The 14,259-nt window shown below is 44.3% G+C and overlaps 1 protein-coding gene across 7 annotated transcripts in view; it reads left to right on the forward strand.

The window, feature by feature from the left end:
• Positions 1-13,924, forward strand: part of DOCK7 (dedicator of cytokinesis 7) — a 107,041-nt gene extending 93,117 nt beyond the window's left edge. For 3 of the 7 annotated variants that reach the window (XM_056355658.1, XM_056355661.1, XM_056355663.1), the window contains 8 exons: positions 501-515; positions 5,929-6,054; positions 7,465-7,554; positions 8,260-8,496; positions 9,474-9,617; positions 10,491-10,597; positions 11,639-11,806; positions 13,413-13,924. In XM_056355658.1, the coding sequence (XP_056211633.1) occupies positions 501-515; positions 5,929-6,054; positions 7,465-7,554; positions 8,260-8,496; positions 9,474-9,617; positions 10,491-10,597; positions 11,639-11,806; positions 13,413-13,455 (930 nt within the window). In that variant the 3' untranslated portion in view covers positions 13,456-13,924. Of the gene's footprint in view, positions 1-500; positions 516-5,919; positions 6,055-7,464; positions 7,555-8,259; positions 8,497-9,473; positions 9,618-10,490; positions 10,598-11,638; positions 11,807-13,412 lie in introns of all 7 variants that reach the window. The other 4 variants (XM_056355659.1, XM_056355662.1, XM_056355664.1 and 1 more) reach the window with 2 other exon arrangements.
• Positions 13,925-14,259: the final 335 nt, after the last annotated feature.

Consider the following 14,259-nt stretch of genomic DNA (forward strand, 5'->3'; position numbering starts at 1 on the left):
AGAAGAGGAGAGCACTTGGCAACTCTCAAGAAGCACATGTTACCTCCTAGGAGAGGCCTGTTGGGTGCATGCCTTTCTGTCGGGGCAGGCAAGGACTCAGCAGGCCTTCCTCCAGTATGTGCCAGTGCTACTCCAAGTCCCCCGCCCCAATCAGCCTTCTGGTCGTGGGCTGCTGGGTACATCATTTGTCTGTTGGTGCAGTTACCCTTATGCTGCATCAGCTCCTCAGTAGATGTTGATTAGTGCATCGATTTCATAGGATCCAGCTGAGGGTCTGGTGGTTTTCTCCATGTTCTGGCATTGCCAGATTTCTGAGGTTAAATGAACCAATAGAGGAGTGTCCCTTTGGACAAGAGAAGGCTGTTTTGGGTGCATGATGGCTTACAATCATTGAAACCATTTCAGGTTTATGATACCTTACATTGATGGTCATGTTTTGGCCTTTGAAACTTTTTTTTTTTTGTTTCTGTGACATGCGCTTTTTACTTTTTATTACACAGAGTACTGGCTGGGAGGTAGGTAACTCCGTTTTAGTTAGTAAAGAACGCTAATAGATTTTTCAGATGACTCACGCCAACGCTTGCCCACATGTGCTAGTTGTGGGTATTTCTGTTGCTGTCTGCTGTTAAAACAATTCATTAACCAAAGAAATACCAATAAACCGATTGTGGTTGTAGTAGGAAATTCTTCATAAGAAGCTGTAGGTAGTGCATGGATGCTGATGTGTTCCACTAATGAGGTTCTTTGGTGAATGAGCCACTGTATCATCACTAGTTCGTTTTTATAATTTGTTTATATTTCTTTTCATCAGCATTGACACAGAATATCATCCCTTCATACCATATTTTCACCCCACCCACAGGGGTCGATTTAAGCAATAATGCTCAGAGGTACTGTAACAAAACTGGCTTGCTCCAAGTGCAGACCATATCTCAGTGAATAGGCTGCTTCCTTCTGTTCATTTAAGAACAATCAATTTGCTGCATAGCTGTTTTATGTGGCAGTAAAATAGCTCAGTTGTGTTAACTGGAGTCAGTTTTGCTGCTTTCATTTTTGTAGAGGCTGTTTGCTCACATTTCTACAACATACACCGTGAGAACCACATATTTGGATTAAAAACAGACAAAGCAGTCGGCTTCATCTGCAGTTGCACACAGAGTGTGTTTGATAACTCAGGCCCTAGTCTGGTTGACGCAGTGGGTACATGAACGTCGAGAAGTCTCAGAAGACATTTTAAATGTTTTGTGAACATGATGTTAGATTATTTGCTTAGACTTTTACCTGTCCAGTTTATGTCTGCTTTTCTGTGAATCGGGCAATGCTGTATGGGCCATCTCACACCAGGTTTGCACCACAGGAGAACGTTTAAGCCCACGCTTATGGAACTGGGGCCACGACCGAAGTTCTTTTGCATTGTGTGACATAAATAATTTGGGCTGATAATATCTGAACAACAGTTTTAATTCCGGCCTAGCAAGAAATGAAATTCAGTAGCTTAAAAGTAAACCCTGACACTTAAGGGCTGGCCCTGTAAATCATTTACTTGGTCCTGTGAAAAGCCCCAGCAGATAAGGCAGCACAGAATCCGGAGTACATGTTGTAGGGAGTGTAAACGACACGTGTTCAATAGCCAACAAATGGTAAGGCCTGTGAGCATCTATTTTGATTAGTCTGCCCCTAAATCGACCCCTGAAGAAAATCCTGTCGTTGGTTATGATTCTAACATCACTCGGTCATGTTTTACTGCATGGTAAAAGACACCCATGGTTTCAGTTCTTGTCTTTCATCGTGCTCCTTCATTACCACACTTTTTCTGATCTTTGTGCTTTGTAGCTTTCAGATTTGTTGCATGTTTTGCTCTTTTTTCCTTATTTAAATATTTTAATTGATGCGCACCCTTTTTTATTTTAAAGTTTATTTGCTGCCAATTTGCTGCTTGTTTGTTTTTTGGAATTTCCCTAATTAAATACTTTCTGTTTTCTCCTCTATCGCCCTGGTTGCTGACCCTCCTCCCCACTCTTACTATTGTCTGTTGTGGTAAGTTTCTACTTGTGGAAATTTTTTTTTTTTTACCCCCCTTTCTCTCCCCTCCTCACCCACCCCCCACCCCCCCAACCCCGCCTTTTTGTTTTTTGTTTTACACTGTGGAAACCCCAATTTCATTTTACCAAAGAGCTATGCCAACAGCAGGACCCCCTTCGTGTCACAAGGAAAGCAGTATTGCCAACTACAAGCACTGAAGTATCCTGAGTCTGGCACCAATGCATTTCTGAGATCTGCTTAAACGTACCAAGTAGTGTGTTTTTCTGCTTGTGTGTTTGTTCATTGAATAAATGTTGAATTGATTCTTTTTGTTTACTTACCAGTTAGGAAAGTTGTTAGGAAAAATCTTTTTCATGCTATGCCATGAGAATTCAAAAACGTTTTTTTAAAGTACACAGGGTGAGGTTGCCATCAAATAGCAGGACTCCAGGAGCTGCTACTTTCAGAAAATCGTTATTGGAAGACTTGTAATAGTTGGCAACACTGCAAAGGACCTTGGGTTAGAATTGAGCAAGACAATAACAGTGCTCATTTTGGTAAAGGTGGTTGGATTTTGCATTCTGCACAGTGCGTATGAAGGAGTTACTTTTATTCCTCCGTACTTCAAGCTGACTCTGCCTCCAGGCAGCTGCTGCTGTGTTGGTCTTGGTGAAGAAAGCAGATGATCACTCTTGCACCTGATTTTTTTCAAATCTTGTTGGCAAAGCTTTTTGTGTGCGTGCAAGAGATAACTCTAAAACTTTATTCCCAGCAATTTTGAAAGGTATTTACCATGCATAATAACAAATCATGAACCTTCATAAATCATGGTGGCTGTTATCTGCTCTGCCAGTTCTGTAATGGCTATTCAGTGTTCACCTTCATTCTCTTCTCCTCCCAAAGACCTATTATTTTTCATAAAATAATAGGAGATGAAATGCTTTTAATAATTTCTGCCTCATATCTGCATTTTTAGCTCTTTAAAGAAACAAGACCATGGAGTACTTTTAAGTTATTTGTTTTCAGTTCTGTGATTAGATAGACTTTGGTATCTGCTATGTTTCAAAGGTCCTAGTACAGACTCATCCCGTATCCTTAATTCCAGGCATGAAACAGCTCTCCTAATCTCAGGGGACTGGCAGCTACTGAATGTCTATGTGAGGGGTGGAATGGCCCATAGACGTTTACTCTCCCAAAGGAGTTTGTTTCCATCCCCTTGCTTGCAGGTACAGATCCCCCAGCATGAGTCACAATTTGTGGCTGATGGATCCAGGGCTTTGTGGGAAGATGCTTGTCATGCTGGGGGCTAACCAGTGCTCCTCACTGCTGGCTCTTCTCCTTGGGATCTTTATGATAACTGAGTTTTCAGCAACCAAATTTATCAGTGCAGCTGGTTTTCATGACTATGAAACAAGTACATAAGTTGGGAGCTGCCTTCACATGGAGGCACTGAATCTCACCAGGCTTCCCTGCTGCTACTGCTCCTGGGACTTCCCAACGGCTCATTACTCTTATTTTACGTGTTTAGTTAATGCCACTAGAACTCCCCATTAATTTGTGCTGATTAACAGACAGCATGATTTTCTTCCTTCCTTCTTGTTATTTTTATAGCAACATAAATGAACGCTGTCTATAATAAACAGCTGTCTGGGCAGATGTCCACATGGCAGATACCTTGTAGGGACCAGATTCTGTGAAAGCTTTATACCCTGGAAGTCACTCACCAAGGAGGTAGGAAAAAGCACGTGAATTAGAAGAGCAGCAGTAGCAGCGTGTCCTCCATCTCTGGGGCCTGCCCTGTGCCCATGGGTTGGGGTTGGATCCCAGCAGCTTCCACATGGAGCAGCCCAAGCCCCATGTAAGGTCTGGGGAGCTGTTTTGTATGGTAGTTCCCCTTAGGCAGACATGATGGTGTCTTGGGAAGTGCAGGCCTGGAATCCTGCCTATAGCATTGAGGTTGAGTTGAAAAAAAATGGCACAGGAAGCTGGAAATGCTGGGTGTAGGGGGATTTTAGCATAGGTAATATTGTCCAAATATTTGGAAAGGTAGTGGCGGCTTTGAAAAGGTAGTGATGAGTAAATTAAGGGTTCAATAGGCTGCTCATTCCTATACAGATCCAGAGGGATAGGCTCTGGAGAAAGACAGGGAGTCCAGGGAAAGAGCAACCAGATGTTGCCAGATGGTACTTCCAATAAAACAGGAACAGCTTTGCAGCTGGGGGTTGCACCTTGGGAGGTGCTTGTGGGGATGGCTGTGGTGTGACAAAACCCTGTAGTCTACGCTGGCAGGTGGAGCTGGGTAAAAGCCTGTTTGGAGGAGAGATGCTTGGAGGAATGGGCTAGAGCAGGGGTCCAAGGAGCCACCTGTGCCACATTAAGCATATGAGCAACTCTTGGTGCAACTCCTTGTTTTCTTAAATTGGAGCATGTGTCTACACTCTTGCCAGAGCTGAGCCAATGAATTTGTATCTGTCGATGTCCCATAGTGAAGCCAAGATGTGGCCCACAGGCTGCTGCTGCCTCTGGTCACTTCAGGCTTCACTTCCACTTCAGAGCTGGGCAGCGGTGAGCTTTGCCCTCCTGAAGGTGCTTGGGTCGAGCAGCAGCCCTCGCCCCAAAAAGGCAACGCCGCGTCCTCCTGGCTGTGCCTCGGGCAAGAGGAGCCAAGCCGTGCCTGGGCAGCTCCAGCATGATGCCTCAGAGTTTCCTCCAGCCCAGGAGAAGGCGGTGATTTGCCCTGACAGTGCTTTTTCCAGTCTCTGGAGTTTTCCTGAGGGTTTTTTTATTATTATTATTTTGGCTTACGTATCCTCTTTGCCTTCCATAGATCATGTTCACCATCACTACAAGAGATCAGTTTTGCCATAGTAAAATACTAAAAAAACCACCTCCTATACACAGCAGCCAGGACATCTGTAAGTGCTGTTTGAAACCAAACACTAGCCCAGATTCAGAAACATTGAGCATTATATACTACATCACACTTTCTCACGAGAGTAAAGGTGAACATTTTAGAGTTTCTTGCTGAAAGGCATTTCTAGTTTGTGCATGCAGCGTGAGTTTTTTTAACAAAGCCAAAGGTGTGATTTATTTTTAAAGCATTTTTTTTTTCTCTCTCTCTTAATCAGATTTTCTTCGTTACTTTTCCAGCAAAAATCTTTCTTGTTTCTCTACTTTTGCATTTCTGGGCCAAATTCACCACTGGCTGAAATGGAAGCAGGTACATGATACAGTGGATTGCATCTGCTTTCACCAGGAGTGACTTTGGCCCTCTTTACTAGACATTAGTTACTAGAAGAGAATGTAACACCTTCCAGTTGACATGCTATTTAAAAAGCACTTGCGTGTGTGTGTGAGTGAACTGGACATTGACTGCGGCCCAATCCTGCAATTACTTGAGGGTGGTTTACGTGGGCTCTGGTGGGGGCACTTCCCAGGGGTGGCTGTGTGCAATATCCTTCCTGTGTCCTGCAGGCAGCCAGCAGCTGGGCTTCCCTGCACCTGCAGGCTACGGACCAGCTTAAGGGGTGTCTGCACAGGATTTGGAGAGCCTGAAATAATTACCCAAATGAAGGGACTTGCCTTTGACTCTTCCTCAGAGACATCTGACACCTCCAGACTCCTCCTGGGGTGGGAAGTCATTGCAGGGTTGGGCTAATGGTCGTAACTGATCCATATAATATCATGTTAGTTTATTAATTTCATTGCGGTGTTTGCTGCTAAATGCATTCATGCTGAGTTCCAGGTGTGTTTTTCTTTTCCTTCTTTCTTTCAATTTTTTTCCTTGGTTTTTTAATTTCTTTTTTACTTTGCATAAATTCAGGAGCCTGCCTGCAGCCATGCTTGGGGGTATGCATGTCTCCATACTGAAATAACCTCTCGTTTCTCCAAACCTAGGATGGAAAGAGGATGTTTGGCACCTACTTCCGGGTTGGTTTTTATGGAACTAAGTTTGGAGACCTGGATGAGCAAGAGTTTGTTTACAAGGAACCCGCGATAACAAAGTTAGCTGAAATATCCCATAGGCTCGAGGTGAGATGCTTGTAGCTGCCCTCACATTCTCTCTCTGAGTTGCAGTTTAACTCCTTTTGCATCACTTACATAAGAGCTGTAGGGCCAAATCACAGGAAGTGGTAAAAGTGAAAATCGTTGGGCAAAACCAGCGCTGTGCCTCTTGGGGACTGATGCTAGGCTGAGCTGAGAGAAACCATTGCCTGGCAAAAGAGTTTGCAGAGCACCGTGCGGTGACCCAGAGCCGGGCCAGGTGTCTCCTGTCCTCTTGCCAGTGCCACCTCTGCAGGAGGCGGAAGGAATGCAGGGAGAGGAGTCCCACAGGTTTTCCCTGATCTTGCAGCAAGAGCTGCAGACCTGCTATCATCATTTGAGGGTTTCTGGTGTACCATACTGTGTTTGCATTTCTCTTCAGCCGCCTGATGTAAATGGGATGATCTGGGCTTGAAAAAAGGCTGAGATGCGTTTCAGGGTCCGACTTTCAGGAAGTATTGCAATTTGTTGTCATTTTGTTGCCTTCACAGCATGTTCCTCTACTGGTAGAGACTGGGCCCTGTAAGGTGGCTGAATTTCAGAGCCCCTGAAGTGGGATATCACAGGTCTGAACTTTGTTTCAGCCCTGAACAAGCGAAGGCATCTCTGATAAATCTAACTGGGGCTTGGGTGCAGTTCCAGGTACCACCCAGCGATCATCTGTACCACGTAAGGGTTAGTCTGGCCTGGGTTTGTGCCAACTAACCTGTGTTTAGACAATGTCCTAGCACAGTCTGGGGGACATCATGGGTCGGAGGCTGTTCCACGTAGGCACTGTGCACAGACAAGGCCAGTCCCAAGTGGGAGAGGAAGAGCGTTCAGCAGCATGGCTCCAGGCTGTGTCATGCTGCTTGTTCGTAGGGCCAGAGGGCAGACCTGGCCCTGCTTCATTTGCTAGAATAGATCTGATGTCATGTTGTTGCTCACAGCAATTCAGCTGCTGTCACATTGCTCTGAAAGCAGCAGCGTTGTTTGAGGTTTAAGCGCATGAAACTGAGTTCAGAATCTGGCCATTCACCCAGCCCAGCAAAGCCATGCTCCGATGCAGCACCTGATTTCCAGGCAGATCCCGTATTGACCCCAGTTTTCAGTTGAGCTCACAGACACACAGCAAGCTCAAATGGCTTGTTCAGAACCACGCAGCGTGTGTGCATGCAGTTGGAAGGCTCCCGAGTTCTCCTGCCTTCCAGGGCGCGTTAGGCTTGTTTTTTCCTGTTGCCCCTGGAATGTGGCTGATTTAATTCTCCTAGGTTCAGCAGATCACATTCAGCCCCAGTACAGCTACTGATGAAGGCATGTTGAGCTTCACCTCCCCTGAATACGCATTTGTCTCTCCAACCCCCTTCTGTAGTGGCTGCATTTGATGTTTTCTTTCAATGCATTTGCTCTTGATTGTAGGGATTTTATGGAGAGCGATTTGGGGAAGATGTGCTTGAAGTGATTAAGGACTCAAACCCTGTGGACAAATGTAAACTAGATCCTAACAAGGTAAGAACACAAGTACAGGTTTAGAAGTAGAACAGATCCTGAATGTTTGCAAATGTAATGGGGGACAGATCCTGAATTTCACCAAGTAGGCAATGAAATTCCATGTACAGAGCATCTTCTGACTGCTTGGGATGACAGTTGGTGAAAGTCACCCCAGCAAAGGAATGCAGAATTAACCATTTCATTCCCTGCCACAAGCCCTGCCCTTGTAGTGGTTGGTGGGAAGGGAGGAGGCCCAGGCTGCACTTGCCTTTCTTTGTAGTCTCCACTGAGTGCAAGGAAGGAAGGGACTTCAGTGGCCTCTGGCTTTTTTGGAGCTGCAGTGTTTTGTCATTCTTGTGCCACATCCTTTAAGCGTAGCAGAAATAACAGGAGCATGCCTAGGAAACAGGACTGTGGCTTTGGGCAGGGCATTATCTGCAAGGAAGGGAAGGAAACGCTTCATGTGAAGAGCATGAGAGGAGAGGGGCAGTGAGCTGTGTTTTATCCAGTCCAGAAACTGCTGAGCAGCTACCAGCACCCCTAGTCCCTGTCAATGCAAGTGTGATTTTTCTGAGCAAAGGCAAAAAACATTCCTAGTTCTTCCAGAGATGGCTTCAAGAGGGAAGAGCTGGGTTATTGCACTGCTAAAAAGCAGGGCACAGGAGTTAGTTTTTCTCCTCTGGCTCTGTACTTCACCATGCACGCCTGGGTTCCTTCCTGCAGGCCTACATTCAGATAACCTACGTGGAGCCGTACTTTGACACATATGAGATGAAGGACAGGATAACTTACTTCGATAAAAACTACAACTTGCGGCGTTTCATGTACTGCACACCCTTCACGCTGGACGGCCGGGCTCACGGGGAGCTGCACGAGCAGTTCAAGCGTAAAACGATCCTGACGACGTCCCACGCTTTCCCTTACATTAAAACCAGGATAAACGTCATTCACAAAGAGGAGGTGAGGCTTGTGCTGTCAGGAGCTTCCTGTGTTTGAAGGGAAATATTTGAGACTAAGGGAGTGGATGTTGCTGAAACTCATGCATAATGTACTAGTGTACATGTAGTTTAATACCATGGCCGTGTCCCTTCACGCCATCACATTAACACAGATGCACCCTCCTGGCCATCACTAGCCTACCTGTCCCTTCTCTGTTAAAGGTGCAAAAATTTGTTAGAGAGCGAGAGCAGCCGGCACTGTTGTGAGCTGCTCTGGGTGTTCGCTGCAGGGACTGGGTATGACACTCCTTCATTTTCAGTTAAGAATGTCTTGTTTCTGTTGCACTTTTCTCTGTTCCTATTCTACCTCAACTAAAACCAGACCGATGTAGTAATGCAGTATGTCCTGCCATCTCTTTCACCAGTGTATCCAGATCACAGCAGCTGGTATATGCAGAGGCCCTTGGTGAGCTTTGTAGTGATGCAGGTTGCTCCCTTCCATTCTGCGTGAATAGCGTGTCCTTTGCTCTGTGTTGCTGCTTACTTGCATGGCCTCAGCAGCCCTAGGCCAGTGGGGCCCTGAGGCTTTACAGAGAGTTATCCCACAACTATATTAATTTTTAAAGGGTAGGTAGGGGCTGGTGAGAGTGATGGGACATAATGGAAAATGCTTAGGCACTAACATGGTGCTGTAACCCTGGGCAGATGGTTGCGGTGACTGTGAAGGGATGCAAATCTGCCCGCTCGGAAGCAACCTCAAAAAGCTCTTGAGTAGCCAGATGTAGAAACACATGTAGAAATCAAACTTTTTCTTGATGTTCCTGAACAAAGACTGAGAGGATGCATTTCTGAAGTGCTTCTGTCCAGACTGCCAGTCCTGGTGGTGTCCTCCACCACTTCGGTGTGCGACCCCAAAGCTACCTTGGTGTTTCTGAAAGTCTGTGTCTGGATGGCAGTCTCAGCCATAACAAGTGTCCTCTATTCTGGCTACACCCTTAGATCATTTTGACACCCATTGAAGTTGCCATAGAGGACATGCAGAAGAAAACACAGGAATTGGCCTTTGCAACCCACCAAGACCCTGCGGACCCAAAGATGCTGCAGATGGTGCTGCAAGGATCAGTAGGTACCACAGTAAATCAGGTGAGGATCACTGTCCCAGTTGTAGACACTGGGGTAGTATGTATCAGTGTGGTGGATGCTTTGGGCCTTATTTCTAAATTAGCTTGGCTTTTTTTCCCCATTCAATCTATGGGCTGTGTTTAAGGTCACTGGTAGGTCTAGACCAGCTGCTCTCAGTGACTTTGCCATTTGAGTAAGAGTCCTGAGAATGTGATTAGATCTGGAAAGTGGCTGAGAAGGGACCTCACTCCCTCAGTGACCTGCTTCTTCCTAGCATTCACAGTAGTTTCTGCCTGCTTCTCCCTCTCCCTTAAGAATAAAAAAGTAAAAAATGTTTTATTGCTTTTCCTTTGGTTAGCCATGCTCTGGTGGGTGGAAGTAGGGTTGTGTGCTGTTGTGGTTTTTGAACAGAATGGAAAGCCAAACTAGTGAATGGAGAAAAACTGAGGAAAAACTGAGGGAGTAAGAGTAAAGCTCTACTAATACGCAAGCTGGAAAAATATCAGCTGGAGTGTCAGGTTCTGGGTTGAGTCTGCAGTGCTGGCAAGCAATTCCTTGGTTCTATCTGCATTGTTTAAATTTTGTCTTAGTTGTGAGTTGAGCAAACTTTGTCGAGAGTCCTTGTAAGAGAAAACAACGTAGAATTGATGCCTTTTCTCACACTGTCTTCCAAAAGCAGAGTTTTATTTAAAAAAAAAAAAAAAAAAAAAAAGCCTAAAAGAGATTCAGTTGTTGTGATGTTCAGTAATTTACGCCAGATGTACCAGCTGCAATTTAAGATGCATTCTGTAAGGAAATGTTGCATTTTACAAATGTTTCTATGTGCAAGAAGTTTCTCCAGTGATTGGATATAACAGAGGGTTCCAAGAAACTTTCTCTCTTCTGCTTCTAAAGGGACCATTAGAAGTTGCGCAAGTTTTCTTGTCTGAAATACCCAACGATCCAAAGCTCTTCAGACATCATAACAAACTACGGCTCTGTTTCAAAGACTTCACAAAAAGGTATGGAATATTGTCTTCCAGCTGCCTGCCAGATGCAGTTATTACTACCACACCAGACAGGAACATGTACAATATAACATGGGGGATATCCAGAGAGGGGAGTATCTATGTTGTAACTCCATCTGTCCAGTTTCCATATGCAGCTCCCAGTTGATTCCCTGTTTCTCTGGTGCTGCTGGTCCATGACTTCAGGGGCTGAAGTTGTTTGGCTTTGCTGTTTATCAGGAATGACTTGGTGATCACAGTTCAGTTGTGAACAAGCGTTCCTGTTTTCAGGAAACACAGCTAGCCACGCTGGCACAAATGAACTCACAGCTTGGCAGTGTCAGGAGAAACTGCTGAATTGGCCAGGAGATTTAATTTCCTTCTGAAGTCAATTTCTCCAAACGGAGTGGAAGCATGCTGGCAGAAGTCTCTCAAGAAATGTGATGGCTGCTTTACTTTCCTCTTGAGTAATGCAGGCTGCAGTCCTAGTCCAGCATCTTTTGCAAGCACCAAGAAATTAAAAAATGCATATATAATTGAAATAAAAATGTTCCAAGCAAACAGATCCAGTGGCAACGTAGTTTTCTCATATGTAATAAATGTCATTGATGATACAGCTATTTTCCTGCTCTTTCTTGAAATTACACCTTTGCAAGTAGAACAGTTCCTGATGAACATCTCAGTCTGCTATTTATTAATCTTTCCTGAGGAGAGCAGTAGTTCTACACATCTTTAAATCCTCTTGGGCTGGAAGTGGCTATGTGGAGATCAGCTTTTCATTTCTCTTCAGAATGTAACTACAGAGTAAATTTAAATAAAAAAGGAGTTGTCACTCTACAAGTAAAATGGAAATTGGAAATATGACACCCTCTCCTTTCCTCATGGACAGCAAATGGTTTAGCTGAGTCTTTATTACCCAAAATACAAGATAGAGAAGGATATTACGTGTCATCCCAGAGGAACAGAATTAATTTTTTTGGTGCTATTAGATTAACAACTCTGTAGCAAGCAGGTTCTTTTTTATGTGCCCAAGTTTCACGGGCTTTTGTTTTCTAGATGTGAAGATGCTCTGCGCAAGAACAAGAGCCTGATTGGTCCAGACCAAAAGGAGTATCAGCGAGAACTTGAAAGGAATTATCACCGGTTAAAGGAAGCTCTCCAACCTTTGATAAATAGAAAGATCCCACAGTTGTATAAGGCAGTGCTGCCGGTCACGTGCCACAGGTGGATATTTGATTTTACTCTTTCAGCAGAGATAAGGAGGGTGTAAAACTCGGGACTGGGATGTCTGATCTTCCTGGTGAACCTGTGACATTTATTTGTTTTCAATTGTGGCTCTTTTGGTTGAGTCCATTCCTCTCCCCTTCTGTCCTGACTTCAGAGCACATCCCCTTCCCAGCAGTTATGGTAGGTGGTGTTTGCAAATGGTTCCTCTCGATCCTGATCTATGACAATTATTTTTTTTTCATCCTGCATCCCATTCTTTTTAGATTCAAAACCACTCTCAGTTTGGCAGGACTTTGACACTTGTTTTTTCCCAGCAAAACTGGGATGAGGAGCTCCAGGGGCAGGCAGGGTAGAGAAATAGTTGGTGTCCTCCATGCTGGAAGACCAGTAAACTGGAATCCAGGCTGTTTGTTCACCTGCGATAAGACTGAACACAAAACCCCACCGGGAATGTATGAAGCAGGTCAGAGCCCATAGCACTGTAATCCCCTGGCACCAGCTGCAGCTGCGCAGGGTGAATTTGGGTACATAAAGTTTCTATCAAGGTTCTGGCTCCCAGAATAAGGAACAGAAGTGTTTTCCAGCAGGTACTTTCCATGTAATCCTTGGTTGGACAACCCCTGTTGTATCCCCTGTCAGCAAGGTGGGCTGATGCAATCCAGCAAGACTGCCCTGGCATCGTGGGCTCACACCAGTCAGTGGGGTGGGGGGTTGCTGGAGGGCGCTTTGTTAGCTCCGAGCAGGACACTGACGATGCTTTTAACGACAGACTCTTTAGGAGATTTGTGTGACTGTGGACTTGGGCTCACGTCCACACCATTGGTTTAGGAGAATACAGCCCTGATTTTGGACCTCTCCTCATGTAAATGTTGCTCAGTGGTAAAGAGCAATGGTGAATAAACATAAAAATGTTGTGAACAGAGAAACTTGGCAAAACTACCTTACAAAAAGAGCAAGACTTAGCGCTGGAGGAAGAAGGAAATGAGTGTTCCCAGCTCACACAGCAGTGCTTAGAGATGTTTCTGTAGTCGAATTTGATGTATTTTTCTGTCTGCTGAATACTGCGGAAAGGCGGCTTTCCCTCATGACCCAGGTTCATGATGTTTTAAGCTCCCCCCAGATGATGTGCTCAGTGCTAGCTGTTCTCTGCTGGAGTCCGGTACTGACTGGGGATGGTGGGAGTACCAGGGCTTCCTTCCCCACCCAGGCTTTTGGCATGGTAATTATTTTCTAATGTTGTGAATTTCAGCCTGTGCACGGAGTCTAATACAGGTATTCCAGGCAAATTCCACTTAAGAGATTTATTTGAAAGTCTTAAATTAAGATTTCAGTAGTGCAGATGGTTAGTGCCATTTCTCTACGTATGTGCAAATGAAACTTTCCATCAGCTTCCATGTCGGTAAACCTTGGGCGGTTGAGTAATCCCAGATGCAGACCCAAAACCAATTCATTTGAAAAGCAATGAGTTAATGTCAGTGGACTTAATTTTTGTAGTAGCCAGCTGTAGGAGATACCGGAAATCAAGTACAAAATCAATCATCTGATGAGGCTTCTTATTTCATCATGAAAATATGAGCTCATCATTGTATTTTCTCTCCCTCAGAGACTCCTTCAGCAGGATGAGCCTTCGCAAAATGGATATCTAAACAAGTTAAAAACCAAAATAAAATGGCACTTAAAATTAAGGTTTTGAAAAGAAAGAGCCTTGTTATCAGCGCTGGGAATCAAAGAAGTTTTATTGTGAAATAAAACTTGGACTTCGTCCTGGACATCCCACACACCTCTTCTTCCATCAAAGTGTTCAGTGGCCAAAAATCATTCTGAATTGTCAAATGTAGACTTATCAATGTTTGAAAAAAAATCATGACAGTGGTATCCAGAGTGTTGGTGATAAGCTGTAAACTTACCTGTTTTTTAAGGCATTTTTATGACTCAAAGGTACACTAAACGCATTTACCTTTATTTATAGCATTACCTAATGTTAAATTTATTTACATTTAGTTCATATATTTAATTTATATTAGGACCATACGCAAATGCATTTTTGAAGTTTTTAATGTAGTGATGATGGTTATTTTGATGGTACTATTAAATATGTGAATGTTTACACTTTAATTCCCTGTGCATTGGACTTCAGAGCTCGCCATCCTTGGGAAAAAGGTTCAGAGAAAGGTAAGTCTTACAGTAACAACTTCCTAACCAAGTGGTGATTTTTTAATTATTCCTTTTCCTTTGTAACTCTGAGTACAAATTGCTGCAAAGAGAAATAATTCCATCTGTGGCCATCAGAAGAATGGAGGCACGTGTTGTTACCACTTCACCTCGTTTGGTACCGGTGAAGTGGAGTTTCAGCATGACTTCTGTGTGTACGTGGTCATTTCCACCAGCTAGGAAGTCCAAAGAGCACAGTCATCTCCTCGTAATTTTGAATGTGCAATTCATCTTAGCAA

This window comes from Falco biarmicus, chromosome 11, assembly GCF_023638135.1.
Source record: "Falco biarmicus isolate bFalBia1 chromosome 11, bFalBia1.pri, whole genome shotgun sequence".
NCBI lineage: Eukaryota > Metazoa > Chordata > Aves > Falconiformes > Falconidae > Falco > Falco biarmicus.